The sequence below is a fragment of the Crinia signifera genome, chromosome 3 (genome assembly GCF_055691185.1).
Source record: "Crinia signifera chromosome 3, ASM5569118v1, whole genome shotgun sequence".
NCBI lineage: Eukaryota > Metazoa > Chordata > Amphibia > Anura > Myobatrachidae > Crinia > Crinia signifera.
In genome coordinates this window covers 251,848,454-251,865,937 of record NC_139219.1, presented here as the reverse complement: position 1 = coordinate 251,865,937, position 17,484 = coordinate 251,848,454, and the positions used below count along the sequence as shown (strand labels likewise).

The window sequence follows — 17,484 nt, the reverse complement described above, 5'->3', positions numbered from 1 at the left end:
GATAAAAAAATGTAATTACTTATGGAATCACAAAAAAAAAAATTAATAAAACAAACAAGCCTATTAATAAATTATTATCTGTATTACTGATATTAATGCTGGAATTACCTTTAGTTTGCTTTCTATAGTGTGATATATTGCAGAACTCCTTTAATAAATGGAATATGGCATCCATTTGTAGAAAGCCTGAAGACAGGAAGAGGTAGCTTCTTAGTACTCAATTAGTTTGCATATTGATCAGACAAATAAGTCGGATAAGTGCGCTAATGAGGTAAAGTAATGAGTTCTATTTCATATTGAAAAGATATATTGCACATTAGGATGAAGTAAAGGTAGATAAGTATCTTCTTCAAAATGTTGCTTTGAAGCCCAATACTTTCTAGTTGTGACTCTTGGCAATGATGAGTGATATGCATCTCCGACCACTATATAATGTAATGATTATAAATAACCTTTATACTGTAGTTTCTGTATCCCTAATTATTTTGAAGATATTAGGAAACTAAGATACAACATGGATAGGTATCAAACTGTGGAAGAAATACAGTGGAGAGATAACGTACCAACCAATCAGCTCACATCATTTTTTCAAACACAAACTACAAAATTACAGTTAGAAGCTTATTTACTTAGTTACATAGTAGTTTAGGCTGAAAAAAAAGTACGTCTATCAAGTTCAAACTTTGGTTAGAGGGTATTGTCTATTTGTTATATCCCTATATAAAAATTGGGTATTTAGCATTTAATTTTGGACAAATTATGATTGGTTGTACCACTGGATGTATTTAACTAATAAATGTTTGTCCAACCTTATTTTAACCCCTTTAGTGGTGGGGTTTTAGTGCTCCCTAAAAAAAAAACACAGCTGAGGGCCAGGCATCGCTGCTGTGCACTAGATCAGCCACTGCCCGGCCCTGCCCTGAGGTTGCACACAGTCAGGAGGAAGAAGCCGGGCCGGTCAGCGACTAAAGCTGAGCTCATCGACACTCATCGCTCAGCGGCGCTGCTTTTTCCAGTTCTATGAGGTCCTTTTTGAACTGCGGAGCCAAAAATTGTACTCCAAATTCTACATGTGGTCTAATTAGTGTCTTGTAAAGTAGCATAAATACATTTGTGTCCCTAGCCTCATCCCTTCTATACAGGCTAGTATCCTGTTGGCCTTATTTGCTCTCCCTCTTACTTCTTCCTCTAAATGAGAAAAATGGTCAATATACAAGTTCCCTCTTTTAGAATTTTACCTTCATGCTACTTCTAATGTACAGAAAATCCAATAAATCTAAATGAAAAGGGGTTCCATCCAGGGTTGGACTAGCCCACAGGGGCACAGAGGAAACCCCTAGTGGGCCTCATTGTGCCACCTCCTTTTGTAGAGATCTGGTTCCAGACTGTGAATTATGCATTTGACCTTATACAGGACTATGGCATATTTTCTAATGGGTATCGCTGTTATTATACAGGTACATTAATATGCAGGCACTAGCAGCATGCACTCTCTCATGGTTTGGAAAATCAATACTGTGGCCACACACATCCCCTCTTGAGTCTGGCTATAAAATGTGCCTTTACCACTGTATACCCACTGTGGGCCCTTCATGCCCCAATCTGACACTGGTTCATTCTACTAGAGTGGTGGTGTGTGGTTGTGTGCATGTGTGTGTGTATATGTATGTGTGTGTGTGTGTGTGTGTGTGTGTGTGTGTGTGTGTGTGTGTGTGTGTTGGAATTATGATCCTAAAGTAGGTATAGGGTGTAAATGGACAAATAAATATTAGTTCAATACAATTGTGAAATCATGTGGTTCTCCATTATTTATTTAATTTACCAATATGGCTGAATTCAACTTTTTGCAATTCAAACCCCAAAAGTTTATATTTCAAGTGAAATCCCAATAAGTGAAAGAAAAACTTCAGTCAGTCTCAATACAGGACTATAAAAGTATATGAGAAAACATTATGACACCCAAGAAAATCTATAACACAGATTATTTAATCATAAAGAGAATTCAATTTACTAATGTACTTTTCAAAATTTCAATATTAGCTCTACATGCAGCAGACATTAGGCTAAGGCAGGGCTGGCCAATTGCGGCCCTCCAGATGTTGAGGAATCACATATCCCAGGATGCTTTGCATTAGTTTTGCTATGTGGCCATGCTGAAACTGATGCAAGGCATGCTGGGATGTGTAGTTCCTCAACATCTGGGGGGCCGCAATTGCCCAGCCGTGGACTAAAGTATGCCCTGTGGTTATGACTGATGTTATAGTTATACAACATGTAAATCAGAAGTCCCATGATTGGCTGCACACACCTCCCTGCAACTACTATGGGGGGGGGGGGGACAACTCTCGATATACAGGCGGCAACAATCTCTCATGACACAGGACCTGCATTAAGACCATTAATAATTGTTAAATGGTTTATACATTTTTAATCAGCAGTGAGTCCAGATATATTGAAAGAATATCCCAACATCAAAGTATCTTTAAATAATGGCCACAGGATAAAGCAAATCTAAAATCAATCATTCAGATGGAGAAACGTAGAGGCAGTCAGTTTGTTAAAGAAGAGCATACGGTATGATTTATAACTTCATAATGATTGTGGCACTGAATTAGACTCGTGTGATTAAGGAATGAAAATAATGGCAGCTTACCGAAACCTTTTCTCTTTTAAATACATATATCAAACCGAGGCCAATATCTACAAATTGTCCGTCTAAAACACAATTGGTACTGTAAGATTCTAAAGCTCTTCTTAAATGCTAATAGCATGACATTAGTATGCAAGAGCACTGTTAGTAGTTTGACAATGGTGGACATTTACAAACTGGAAAAAATGCAGAGCCAATGAGCTCAAGCAGTTTCTGTGGCGTTCTGGTGCCATGGGCCTGTGTTACACTCAGTACAGGAAGCCAGAGTAGATGCAGTAATTGCATGAATGCAACATACAAATACTGTATGAATGAATACAGTCATAGCGGGAGGTTGGTTCATTGCCGTTAATAACTAAAGGTGATTTGTGCTGCTTTGGATTTAACAGGGATATAACTAAGCTCATTTTATGTATTTTTTTTCCAGAAGTGACAAGGTTTTCCTTTGGTAGCACAAAAGAGATAAAAGCCCTGATTCAGACTGATTCGCTAGGATGAGTATGTTCACAGCATAGCGCCCGGCCCGTGGATCCCCGCATTTGCATGTGAGAGGATGTTTATGCTTACATATCCCCTCCCATGCGGCTGAACAGTGAAATCATTCGATGGTTGCTGACCATCGAATGATTTCTGCAGTCATCGGTCTGAAAAGAAAGTCATTGCTTACATTTCAGATGGCATTAACATGTGACGGCAGCCCCCTGCCCTCCCCATATTCGCACATATGCATGCGCAAACCCCCGAAATCGGCCCCTCCTACCAACACTGTAAGCTTGAAGAATTCTGTAAAGGATGGCTCTTGCGGTAAGAGGTCCTTTGCGATGATAGGACTTCCAGGTTCTGCACCCAGAGTCCTATCTGCCCATGCGGCAAGTGATGTGTGCACCTCCGGGGATGCTGGCTCCGGCTTAGATTGACATATCACAGTGTGTGATAAACATATGAATTAACATTTCTAAGAGACTATTTTTAGGAATTAGTAATTACCCAATAAGCCTGGTCCACATAATGCACCAATCACTGAAAATTCTGAGCTTTTTCACCCAGCAGGCTGGCATCACCTTGCTAATAGTATGGGACATCTCTACTAGCAGTCTTGGTCAGTGGTGTGATTAGTTATTCCCAGGCCCGCACACTTGAGTATCTGCATCATCAACAATAACTTACCACTTTGGATGCCTCCCCTCTGCTCTAATCCCTAGGGCCAGCATTAAGGCAGTTTGTCCCTATTTCAGCTTTTAGTGATAGGAGCCATCTACTTGCAGACCACTGTACATGCACAACAGAGCCTTTGTAGAACACTAGTAAGCCCACTCGAAGCAAAAGCTTTGAAAGCTAGTCTGCTACTTTCTGTGTTTGTATGTGTGAGAAAGAGATGTATTTTCACTCTATGCCAGCAGATGGCAGTATTTCGGAGGCTCATGGACACTAGACATCTATATATAGATGATACTGATGTTCCCCAGTACTCCAGGTTGATATTAACGCTCTTCTTACATATGTTGCCATGGGTGCCACAAACTTTTTGCTCGGAGGGGCAACATATAATTTCATTTTGGCGCCCCTAATCTCTGAATTGCGTCCCCTTATGGCAGCTGTACATAGATATAATTTTCCATCTATCTACAGATCAGCTTGCTTGCGAATGGGTAGCACATCAAGCTACAACGCAAGTAGATTGGAAGAGAAACGGAAGCGGAGTGGACAGAGATGAGGAATATATGAAGTGGGATGAGAAGGGCGAAGAGCTGGTCCAGGAGGAGGGTCCAGTCCACAATAACTAGCCACACACTGGGCAAAGGGTTGGAGTTGGGTTTCAGGGGGAGTAGGACACTGGAGGCAAGGGGAAAAGGGCTGTGTGTAGGGAAGAAGTGGAGCAGTCGGAAAATGTATTATGGCCCTTATTCAAATCTGATTGCAGTACAAATTTGTTCTCAAAATAGGCAAAACCATGTGCACTGCAGGTAGGGCAGATGTAACATGTACAGAGAGTTAGATTTGGAGTTATTTTGTTTCTGTGCAGGGTAAATACTGGCTGCATTATTTTTCCAGTGCAACTTAGATTTCAACAGACCCCACCCAAATGTAACTCAATCTGCACATGTTACATCTGCCCCACCTGCAGTGCACATGGTTTTGCCCATTTTGAGAACAAATTTGTACTGTGATCAGATCTAAATAAGAGCCTATTGTGCCACTACCCATATTAACTGTAGCTGGAAGCTGCACTGTACCCCATGACCCAGTACTTGATTGACACCTCTCAATATTTTATTTTATTTATTTGGGGGTTGGGGCGGATGCCACCTTGTCCCCCTGTTCTGGCACCTACAGTATGTAGATGTTACCCCAACTCTGGAAATCAAAATATATTGACGCGTCTGAGTTTATACATGTTGAGTTAGGTGTTTCAGCATGACAGTATAGGACAATAGCAAATGTAACTAAGTAGACAAATGAGCAGATTTCTCTGCATGGTAAAATATTGCAGCACTTGCAATTGTGAGAGGGATAATAAATTACCCTGTGATAATATACTGACATAGGAAGAGGACTGCAGGTAAGAACAGCCTGTAATGATTTGCATTGCCTGTCAGCAAAGTAATTTGAGCTTCAGTGTATTATGTCCTTACTTGAAGCGGAGACTAATATAAAGTAATATACAGAGAGTCCCACCTCACCTGGCTCTGAGCGGCTTATGATGAAATGTCAGTGTACTGACTGCTAGTGACCACAGCTGCTGCCTAAATATACAGTATGGACGGCTCTTTGTTACTGCACGACCTGCCCTTTACATATATCTGTATGTACAGGATCACTTTAGGTGTTACCAGATTACACACACATATGACACACACATATGAATAACCTGTATGCTGCAGTGCAAACATGCATTATACAGATAGAACACTGCATCTGGTCATTTACTGGCAGTTAGTAAATGCATAATACAAAATTCAAATAAATGGAGGTCAGTAAAAATCCCATCACTACATCACAACACACACACACACACACACACACACACACACACACACACTCACTCCATCAATCACTTTCCCAGTTCCTGGCAATCTTACTTATCTTGCTGCAGTTTCTACTTTCACAGTCCAAGATATCTGACAGGACATAATTATGCAATAGCAAAATACATTTAAATTCTAAGGAAAAAAAATGATGCACTGATTGTCATCCTTGACATAAAGACATATGCAGATAGACATAGGGTGCATAACCAATCAGCCATGGCATTTGGTGTGTGCCCCTTGTATTGGGGAGCAGCTTTGATGTATTTCTAATCTGGGCTGCTTCCAGTGTGTGATGATGCTGGGCTGGCTCTGGTATCTGAGGCTGCTATGCACAACACTCATATAGGATGATCAAGTTGTCTGAGTCCAAGGTCACCAGAACAAGAAACCCCAGCAGATCCTCCTCACCAGCAGCAGCACCATCACCATCCCCAGGATCCCCAACAGCAGTGTATCACTGCAGGGGGCTGCAGCTCTACAGTCCTCCCCTCCCCATAGACTCCTGATGAAGATGTGAGCTGGCTGGTGACACTTGGGAAGTGTGCATGCTGCAGTGTCCTGCTGCTGCTGCCCCGGCGCTGCTGCCGCTGCGGAGAGGATGGTGCAGTGCTTCCCGCCGGAGGGCTCCCTGCTGATCACAGCGCTGCTGCTGTGGGTTGAGCTGCTGCAGGAGTCCCAGGCGGGCTGGAGCTGCGGGGAGCTGCTGTGTGGAGAGAAGGAGGGCTGCTGTGTGTTCGGGAACGTCAGCCACACGGAGATCCGATGCTGCCGGCTGCCTTTCCACACTTTCCTGGACAACGTGGGCTGGTTCGTCCGGAAGCTGTCCGGGCTGCTCATCCTGCTGGTGCTGTTCGCCATCGGCTACTTCCTGCAGCGCATGATCTGCCCCAGCCCCCGCAGGTACAGCCGCCAGCAGCAGCGGGGACAGAGCGGGGGCCCGGGGCTGCTGAACGAGACCAGTTCCCAGGACTCCCTGATAGACAGCGTCCGGCACCTGTCCGAGCATGAGCTCCGCATCATCTCCTCCCCGGTCTTCCTGCAGCTTCCCAGCTATGAGGAGGTCAAGTACTTGCCCACCTATGAGGAGTCCATGAGACCCGGCCAGGTCATCCTGCCGGTGTCCCAGATCCCATCCCAGGCAGAAGATGTAGGGACAGCAGCCCTGCCTCCTTATACACTCTAATCTGGCGACCACATATACCATAACTCATAGCCCTATGTGCTGTTCTGCGTCTCATTGCTCCATCTGATTTGTATTCCATAGCCTCCTATTGCTCAGTGTCCTGCAATGCCCCCTATCTAACCATTTACATTCAGTTTTTGCATTAGTACCATCTATAGCAGGAACCTGTGAGGTTTTAGCTCTTGTGGAACTACAAGTTCCAGCTGCCCTGTTAGCCTCTTTCTGCATGGGCATCCTGGGCTTGTATTTTGCCAACAGGTTAGCTGGTTCTGTATCATGGCAGAAGGTACACGCACTGCTTCTACTATGCATACTTCACCCATGTACCCGACTGGTGTGTAATATAGGGACTGCTGTGTAGTCTGGCGACACACACTAATGAGTACCATGCACCTGTAAATAATCACTTTACTGACCTAGAAGCTGAAGGGCTGTGTGTGCCTGGATGAGGGAATAATATAACACTTGAAATACAATTGAGCTTCAAATGAATGTTTTGAGCATAATAGTCAGATGCCCAAAACTAACATTTAATAGATGGTTATTGTGAATTAGCCTCTGCCTCACCCATAACCATATATACAAGTTGCACGCTGCAGTGGTAATGCGCTGCCTGTCTAATCCATCCCTTGTAGTTTCCATGTTTCTCCAATGCAGGACATATCCTTCTCATTTCCATTCAGTTACCGTTAATCACACCATTTGGCACCACTGTGTATAATTTAAATACCTCTAGTCTCCAAAATGCAGTTTTACTCTTGGTTATTCTTGGCAGCTAATGGATTATCTCTTCTTTGCAAATCTCTTGTCTGGACCTATTTTATATACTCATCCATCTCCTACTCTTGCCCTGCCTGGAATGCAAACCACATCTTCATTTATCAGAAAACAACCAAACCCAAGATGGATGTGTATGTACAATATCAAGTTGTCTGACTCCTGCATCTGCTTTCACGGGCAGACAGGTTGTTGTACTATGACCAGAGAAGCCTTCCACATTAGATTGGAGTAGTTTTAGAATCTGCTGCTTTAACTCTTGTGGTTCCTGCATTGGATGCAAAACTCAGCATTCAGCCCTCTGCAATACCAATCCCTGGCAGAAGACCATGTCAGGAGAAACACTACTTTCCTCCTTTATAGGATAATCAATAAACTCCTAGATATCAATTTGCTAGAAACTCCTGGAATTGGACAACATTCTGCAACATAAGCAATGAATTAACCTCCAACGCATTACACCTTGTTATAGATATATATATATGTTATATCGCAAGTGCCTGAGAAACATGTTACTCGGTTTGATGTACGCTTTAATCACTTCATCCTTCTGCAGGCAATAAGGCACTCTGGAAAGTAGTACAGAGCGAGGTACTTAGGGTATGTTTACTAAGGTAACAATCTGCCAGCGATAACATGACGGTAAACTCCTTTGTGCCTGTAACTGAACTTTTGTTACTTCAAGAAAAACAACAATGACAAAACAAAAATACATAAGCCATAGACTTTTGTCAGGAGTTTGACTAACCGCTGTGATACATTTGGGATGTAAACCATAGCTGCACGTTTATAATGCAGAATGTTTTGTAGGCTTTCTATCTTTGCTTTGATTTGCACTGTTTGAGCGAAATCATTCTTCCCTGTCATGCCCAGGGAAGGAGTTTATGTGGGTTATAATTGCAAGGAAAGAACATATTGTCTTTAGAAATACAGGAGCACGTAGGAACAAAGTGAATGAATGGCAGTGATATGTATAATTCACGGCTTAGTGACTGCCTTAGTCTATACGCACACAATGATGTCAATTTAGAGATTGTGGTGGTTTAACCTTATGCAGTCAAATTAAAAATGAAATAAAAGGTGATCATACAGTGGATTGCTGGGAAAGATAGTTCAAATTCAAATGCAGCCAATATATTCAGTTTGCTTCTGTTAGCAACTTAAATAAGACTGCCATAAACACACATTGCTGCTTGGTTTGGGATCTCATTCATAAGCAAATAAGACTGAACATTTTACATATCACTGCCTTTTAGCAATTTTAGTTTTGCTCAGGCCTTTCAAGCAGGAAATCATTTAGAAATACATTTATGTATGATATAAGTATGGTTTATCCTGCAATACAGTATAACTTTTTTGTTCTCTTTGGACAAATCTTTGAGATTGTGGAATTGTTGATCTCGATGGAAAAAGAATATGATTTGGCAGCTATTTTCTTGTGTATCTGTCAGGACCTGGTTTTAGTTCTGGGTGCCTAAAACAAGGTCACTTTTGTACCCCTGACAGCTGAGTTGGAATCTGAATAAAGATTACAAGAGGTAGAAATGGTCAGTTCTGTTTTTTCACGGTGGTTTGGGAATAAATGAAGTAGTTGGGTAAAATGAACAAGTCTATATATAGACATAAGTATATGGGGAATGTTGGTGGGACTGAAATCTCAATAGAATTCTACAGTGTATTCCTTTGTAAATCATACTCTAGTCCAGTGGTTCCCAAACTGTGCGTCTAGGCTCCCTGGGGTGCCTCGGAGCACTTGCAGGGGTGCCTCGGTTTGGTTGTCCAGAACAGATTCAAATTATTTATGGTCAATGTAATAGGCAAAATAAGTGCTTGTGGCTTCCAGTTTTTAAATATGTGGATAAACAGAAGTGAATTATGTCCCTCACCACATAACTGGACCTAAGAATGACATATAAGCACAACTTATTTAATTTAATATTGTTTTCTGAAATTCTCGGTAGAAATCTTTGCACCTAGGGGTGCCTTAACATATATTCTGATAAATCTAGTGTGCCGTGATGCAAACAAGTTTGGGAACCACTGCTCTAGTCATCTAAGCATTTTTGGCTGTCTTTGGGATAATTATGTGGATGGCAGAGACAAATAAGGGAGAGTAGCTTGGTCAATACAATTTAAATGTAAATATATTTTTTTAGTTTTAGATCAAAGTATAGAAGATTATACTGATTGGAAACCTCCTTAGATACCAATTGGTCTGGTTAATATTTTTTGGCAAAATTGTCCCCAAAATTGTTAAATTTATTTACGATCGAAGTATGTAAATAATACCTCATTATGTATAAATTTATTACCAAATATGCATATTTGTTAATATAATATTGCATCAGGTTCAAATATCTATAATTTGATAATAACGGAAGGCAATCATTTTTTAAGTAAAAAAACAAAATCCATTTATATCAATTTTATGATTACATATTATGCCATAAGTTTTTTCACTGAAAAACCATGAAACAAATTGGAATTAATTTCCAGACCATACATAAGAGCTATAGTATAATGTCTCCAGGACATTGAAATGTAGTTTTTTACAAATATTTTAATAAAACCACTCAATTACTTTGATACCTACATGGAATGAACAATCTCTCATTTGTATTCAGCTCATTATTGCGGAGGGAGAATTGCCCCATCAAACTACTGTAATCATTAAATTGTGGTTCTAAAAGACACCCTGTCTAGTTATTACATATTTCCTAAGGGGTATTTGGGGAACCCCCAGCTTCTCCTTGGCTGCAGACTTGGGAATTCTCTTCCCTATTTGGCACCAGTCACTGACCTTTCTAATACCCCTATTAGAATGCAAAAATAGCATGGGTAATTGCCGGGTCAACAAGCATCAAGGTGCGGTGCGAAAGCACCACAACTAATAACCTGGGTGGACCAACCTGCCAATTCGACCCAAGTTATAAGAAGAGTTAACCCAAGTCTCAATCTGTATAATGGGTGACCCTGCATTGTGATCTGAAAGTGACATTATTTGTTATTCTGAAAATCACCAAATATGACGGATTGTGAGTTAAGTCGTTCAGGTTTGTACTTCGCTTATACCATATTGGTATCAGCTTTGTAGTAGTGTCATCCTGTTGAATAGTCATTAAAATATATTCAGCTCAACTGCAACCATTTAGTTTCAGGTTTACACCCCTGTATGTGGCACAAACCTCAAGCATCGCTGTCCTCCAGACAAAAGTTCTGTACTCGCCACTTTGCTTTTGCTGCAGTAGAGAAAGTACCATTGCTGGGATCAAGCATAGGATAACAGCAGTGGTAGCTTTTGGGGTGGGAAGAGCTGAGTGCAGTTTAATGTTTGCACCATTTTCCAGCCAGTATCGGCTTGCAGAGCAGCTGCCAATCAAAAGCAAGAATGACTTTTCAAAAATCTACAAGTCCCACTCCTTGTATTGATGCACTTGTCTGACTTCAGTTAGTGGAGTGTCATAAACCATTTTCTGAAAAGAGCAGATCATTCAACTCAAGAGATGTTACAGTACGCAGTCACTTATAAAATAAAAGTAATCAATGTCTCTACAAGGTAAATAGTATTTTATTGCGCAGGTATTACTGGTATTAATCAGTTTCATGCCAGAACACCTTCTCCATCTCCACATTACCAGCGTACAAATGGAGAAAACGTTTGAGGGTTATTAACTAACATTTCTCAAAGGATCGCATTTGCTCTAAACCTCTAGCAACCAATGAACAGTTTACTTTTAATTTCTGTAGAGCAGTTAGGCAATTACTACAAATATAAAATTGTTTGCTTAGAGTAAGTGTGAATTTACACATCTGGGCAATGATAGCAAATTGCGTGATTATTTATTTATAAACAAATACATTAAACATGTCCTCCATAGTCCATGGGAGTTTTAAGTGCAAATGTATATTAACCCCTGACAATCAATCAGTAATTAACTTTAATCAATCTAGTGCAGGTTAGACTTGGAGAAAATATTTAATTGATTACGTCTCATTTTTTTTTCAAGTTTGTAGGAGAAGCAGAGTATCCAAATTCCTTTGTGATCCTAATAACCTTTAACAGGCTTTCAGTTGTAGCTGATATGAGTTGTTACCTGTAGTGGTAAACGTCTGTCCAGATAATCCGCTCAAATAGCATCATGGTGTGATTGTGGAAAACATAACCGCAGGGTGCAATGCAAAGTGTGCTTGTTAAGGTGAATATGAGGCAGTTAAACAGGGTCAGACAAAGGAAGACAGGGGAAATCCCCAGTGGGTGCCACTCCTCAAGGGCCACTCCCCCCACCCCCATGGGTCAGGTTCTAAATTATGCACTCAAATAATACACCAGTGGATCAATTATTTGGCGGAGCAGAATCACAAACTGGTGGCTGACATGGATCCCTACTACTGCATTTCCTATGGGAGGACCTTTGTCCTTTAACATCTGCTGTATTGAACTTTTACCCTGGGCATCTGGTAGGATGTTATCCTATTTTATATCTTGTTTTCCGTGTTTTATTAAATAAGTCCCTTGGTTTTATTCCACTATGGGAAGTTTATTTTTCATTCCATTTCATATATGATGATGATGATGATGATAAGTGTGAGCATCATAATTTTAATGTACACATTCATCTGCATGTGGTGAGGGACTTGCATTTCTCCACGTTTGAAAGATGGGGGCCAGAGGACTCACTGGCAGTTGGGATTCTGACAGTCATTACCCCGATGTCGGAATCCCAACTGCTAAAAGCAGTTGCTATTCTGCCTTGTGGGGGTCCACGACCCCCAGAGAGGGAGAATAAAATAGGCGTGGCGAGCGCAGCGGGCCCGTAAGGGGCTTCGGTGCACTCGCCCCGCAGTTGGGATTCCGTCATCGGGCTAATGACTGTCGGAATCCCAACTGTCTGGGTGTTATACCACACCCTGAAAGATACCTTTATACGCTTGATACCACTCTGTCTTGTGTAAGCAACCCGTAAGCACCATTTAAGCCACATGTTTGAGGAACACATGTGAGGACTAGAACTTCATGACATGAAATTTCCTGAAGAATAAAATCAAAGGACTGTTGATTCCAACGCGAGACACCCTTGACTATACTCATTTGTTATTGTATTTCATGTTCACAAGTGATTGTAGTTCTTGTTTGTATAGTGGTTTGTGGCAAAGGTAGGGCCATGTTCCCAGTGTCCCCATTTTTTTGTACAATGTTCTTTTGTGCCAAGTCCAACACTAGGTTCTACTATAAACTTGATCTCTATATTTAGTAATTGGCATTAGAATCTGGTGTACACTTTTTGGCTATAGCAGTTACTCTGGATTTGTTTCAAGTTCAGTTGGGCACATGGCCAGCTAGCCATCTGGCACTTATGGCAAAAGCAAGAAGGGCTGATGGTCTAATAGGGCGAACCACTGAGAAGCTCCAACTCCTGGTGCCCTGCTCAGCTATCATTCTGAGGACATGTAGCCATGTCCCCATGTTTTATGACAATCCCCTTTTTCCACATATACGCATACAAAGGATGCCTGGCCAAATCTTACCTGTAGTCTGTCCCTGACTGGATGGCAGGGTGTCTAAGTGAAAACTGAATTGAAGGATGGGATCAGTCCATGTACAGTAACCAAATAATTAATTGGTCACTACTATACATGAATATCATACAAATGTGAGGAATGTTGGTTTGTGGTAATCAGTAGTTTTGCCTTTAATACAAATAACAGTCACTGTTTTACCACTGATCAGAATGGATGCATATTTGAGTCCTGTGTTCCATCTGAGAGCAATTAGATTCAAGCACATTTATAATGTCAGAAGTTTGAGATAGGATCATGTGCATACATATGTATAGAAGCTAATTTACATGCTGTTGGTAAAAAGATATGGTCTGACAACAAGTGCCTTGAGGGACCACACACAAAGCAGCTAGATTTGGTGCCAGAGACTGACACAATGTGGGACTTTCCTAATAACTAGTAGTAAAACTTCATGCTTCTAAGCACCAGGATTTGCTTAACAGTATATTGTGAAATTTGTGAGCTTTTAAACTTTCGCAAAGTCAAGGAATAACACACTGATTATCTGTCCCTTTTCAATTAATACTGTATTTTATTGCATGTTTTTGATATTTTTTTTTTTGTTAATACTGACAAATAATAAGCTAAACAATGCTTAATCAAATTATTATTATTATTTTATTATTGGTAAACAAATTGGCCTTAATGTAATTTGTGGGCAGCTACTAGATTTAAAGCGGCAATTTTAAGACAAAACTAATGGCTGGTTTAAATCTAGCAGTTTGGTCTGTAATCTAACATACAGTACACAGCCATAACACACAAAGCTAATTACACATAATGGTACTAAGGGTCTGATTTTGGTTGACTCGCTAAGCAGCGTAAATTTACTGCTTAGCGAGTCATCTAACTCCATAAAAAATTGGTCATGGTCCACCTATCCAGGGCACCTGAGGATGCCACAGCCCAATGTTTGGGAACTATTGTACTGAACTATAACTCATGTTAATTAATTATAACTTGTAACAATATTTGGAAATGATGGGTAGTTAATGATGATTTACCTTAAAGCTAAATTTCCACATGGGAGCACTGAGCCTGTTCTGTGAAGCTATTTTACTCAGGATTCCTCCATTCTTCTTACAGACAGAAAATCTAGAGAATGGGAGTGGCGGTAGCAGAAAAACCAATCACAAGACTCAATGATGACAATGTGGCTTGTGATTGGTCTTTTCATTCACAAGACAACTTCACAAACATTATATGTTAATCGCCAAAATGAGTCTGTGCAACCAAAGCTGGAGAAATGACCTTGTGCGACTGTAGAGGTCTGTTTTTAAATATTTTCTCAGTGGTATGAAGCAATCTAAGGAATAGAATGTTTGATCTACTTAGCAGTGCAAATAGAAAATGGGCAAATAATTATTAGCCATCAGTGTCAGTAGGTAATGTCCTCCAGGGGATATAAAAAGAGTGTGCCAGCGCTAGCTGAAATAATATATAAAAAGACGGTTTCATGATTTAGTTATTTATTATCTATGAATAAAATCAATCACCTATTCATATAAAAAACTCATATAATCTAATATAAAAAATATAATTTTAGCGTTGCTGCTGAGTGGAAAGGTATATATGCACTTATATATGAGACTTCTCCAATTAGATGTAATGAGACAGAGTTTAGAGAGATTAGGGATGAAGCTGTACTTGCTTAAAAAACCCCAATCCTTCTATGTAGCCATACCCCCCCCCCCCCCCACTCCTCTATATTTACAGTATATAAAGAGCTCGACATCCTGATGGCAATCCATCTGGAAATAATTAGGGATAGATCAGATATCCGTCCCGTATATATCCTACTTAGTAGTAAATAATCTCAGTGATGGTGGTTCAATAGGCTCAACGTGTTTCCCCGGATCATCTGTATACCGGCTTCCTCAATAGAAAGTGTTGCTCCTGAGGAAGCTGGAATACAGATGATCTGGGAAAATACCTATTCCATATGGATGAAAAAGTACCATGCTATTACAGGTCGAGTCTCCCGTATCCGTAGATCTAGTATCCGAAATATTCCCCTGCCCCTTTTCTCATACTTACCCAGGAGTGCACTGCGTGAGAGCGCGGACGCACCGGTGACGTCACCGGCGCACTAGCACAATGCACTCCTGGGACTGCTGAAGAGGATCCTAAAGGCCTCTGTGGACACCGGGGGACACTGTGGATGTTGTGGGACCATCGGGGCACCACCAGGCAACCAGATAAGTAAAAAACAAGCTAATGACTCAGAAAACTACACCACATGGAAGCTTGCCATGGTGATGCAGTTGAAGTGGGAGAAGCTGTGGAAGGTTACCAGGGATCTGAGTGACAATCCAAACCATGATGATGTGGATAGAGTCATGGGGACAATAATCTTAGCTGGGAACACATCTGCATGTGATATGTGGGTGGCTTCACAGATGCCTTATAAAGACAATGGTGTAATGAGGCATACTTTGTATGTGTGTGTGTGTGTGTGTGTGTGTGTATGTGTGTGTGTGTGTGTATATATATATATATATATATATATATATATATATATATATATATATATATAAAAAACATACAATGTGGTCAGGAATTGCGCTCAAAGTGGGTCTTTCGACCAGCTGCACCTCTGGAACGACTCTCCTGTTAGTGAGAGACAAGGATAGAATGCAAAGAAGGGGGGTTGTCCAGAGTGCGCTCTAGTGGTACCACCTAGCCAGGGAGGGTATAAAGTCCCAAATTGGTGTGATCCTGCAGTCACTTATATTCAGACGGAGTGTTCATATACTTCAAAATAACACCGAAGACTTCGAATATGAAAAGCAGTTCTTTATTAGAAGCCCAACGCGTTTCGTCTACACGACTTCATCAGGGGCAAAGGCTAAAAAGTGGTACCAACATTCCCTTTCTCTGTACCACTTTTTAGCCTTTATAACAATGCAGTGTGTGTCATGAACCTGACTTGGTTCAGTCAGTTTCTGAGGTTTCTATGCCTGTTTGCTCCTAGCTGCTGCTGTTGCAGCTGCCCTGCATTCCCAGTGATTAAGTCTCCAGTGAACTTCCCTGAGTTCTGCAGCCTGATCCCTGACCCACACACACCTGTGCAGTAATCAGGTGTGTCTGTCTTTCCCCAGTGTTGATTAGTGCTGCGGCTGGCAGCCAATCACAGAAAGGCAAGGGGGATATAACTCAGGCCCTGGGCCTTCATTCCTTGCCTTGAACAATTGCTTACCTGTTCCCAGAATCTCCTGTGTCAGAGAAGTTTCCAAGGCTCCGAGATCTCCAGCGTACCCCTGCGATACTACCTGGTTCTCTCCATCTCCAGAAGACTCCTGCGATTCCATCCCTGCAGTTGAGTAGCCGGTGTTCCGCTACAAACATCATTTGGCTTTTCAGCCCATCAGTGACTTTCCCACCTGGTCCTGAAAACTGCCGACAGACTCTGTCGACTCCGGGGTTGACTACTCCCTGCTGCTCTCATAGTGACTACATCATCTGTCCTATACTTCCAGCAAGTACCCCGGGGCCTTCCCTCATCTGTCGACACCACGGTCGACATCTCACGTCGACATCCCCAGCAATTCCCAGATTGCACTTCCCTCATTGAGCTCTCCAAGGTTAAGTGTCATCACCCCAGCCTGCATCCAGAGGGCCAGGGCAGGGGGCCGCGACCTGCCTGTCAGACGCAGCTAAGTCCAAAGCTCCTTGCGGGGCTCCCTGGTGAATACCGCTGGCAGGTTAGACTCCGCGCCCCTGTTCCTGGTCTCCGCCAACACTCTGGTTCACAGTGCCCTGATCCTCCTGTGTATTTCTCATATCAAACCTCCTGCGTTCAACTATCCAGCGCCCTCCACTGGCCCACCACGGTCACAGCCGGGAACACAAAATATCCCTGCGCTGACAGTTTGTTCAAGGCCGATGGACTCGGTTCAAGACCCCAGTGTGGGACCAGCGGTCATCCAAAATGTTACCGCTCGGATAGAGACTCAAGAAGCCACTCAGCAGCGAGTGATAAAATATCTTCAAGAGGTATCCAGTCGATTGGATACAATGCAGCAGTCATTGTCAACTCATGTGTCGACTGTCCAAAATTTTTTACCACCCACTTCCCATTCCAGTCTCCAATTGCCGGTACCAAGCAAATACGACGGTGATTCCAAAACCTGCAGGGGATTCATTAATCAGTGTCAAATTCAATTTGAACTGTTACCTCACAACTTCCCCACAGCTAGAATAAAGATTGCATATATCGTCTCATTGCTTTCCGGAACTGCCCTCGAATGGGTATCACCGCTGTGGGAGAAGTCTGATCCTCTCCT

The 17,484-nt window shown here is 41.8% G+C and overlaps 1 protein-coding gene across 1 annotated transcript; it reads left to right on the top strand.

Moving 5' to 3' along the window:
• Nucleotides 1-5,787: 5,787 nt before the first annotated feature.
• C3H3orf80 (chromosome 3 C3orf80 homolog) lies at nt 5,788-10,233 on the top strand. Its single transcript, XM_083177852.1, has one exon. The coding sequence runs from the start codon at nt 6,278-6,280 to the stop codon at nt 6,860-6,862; it is 585 nt and encodes a 194-aa protein (XP_083033978.1). The 5' UTR covers nt 5,788-6,277; the 3' UTR covers nt 6,863-10,233.
• Nucleotides 10,234-17,484: the final 7,251 nt, after the last annotated feature.

Excerpts from the sequence above, each read along its gene's own strand:
- C3H3orf80 (XM_083177852.1), top strand. The coding sequence starts at position 6,278 with ATGGTGCAGTGCTTCCCGCCGGAGGGCTCCCTGCTGATCACAGCGCTG.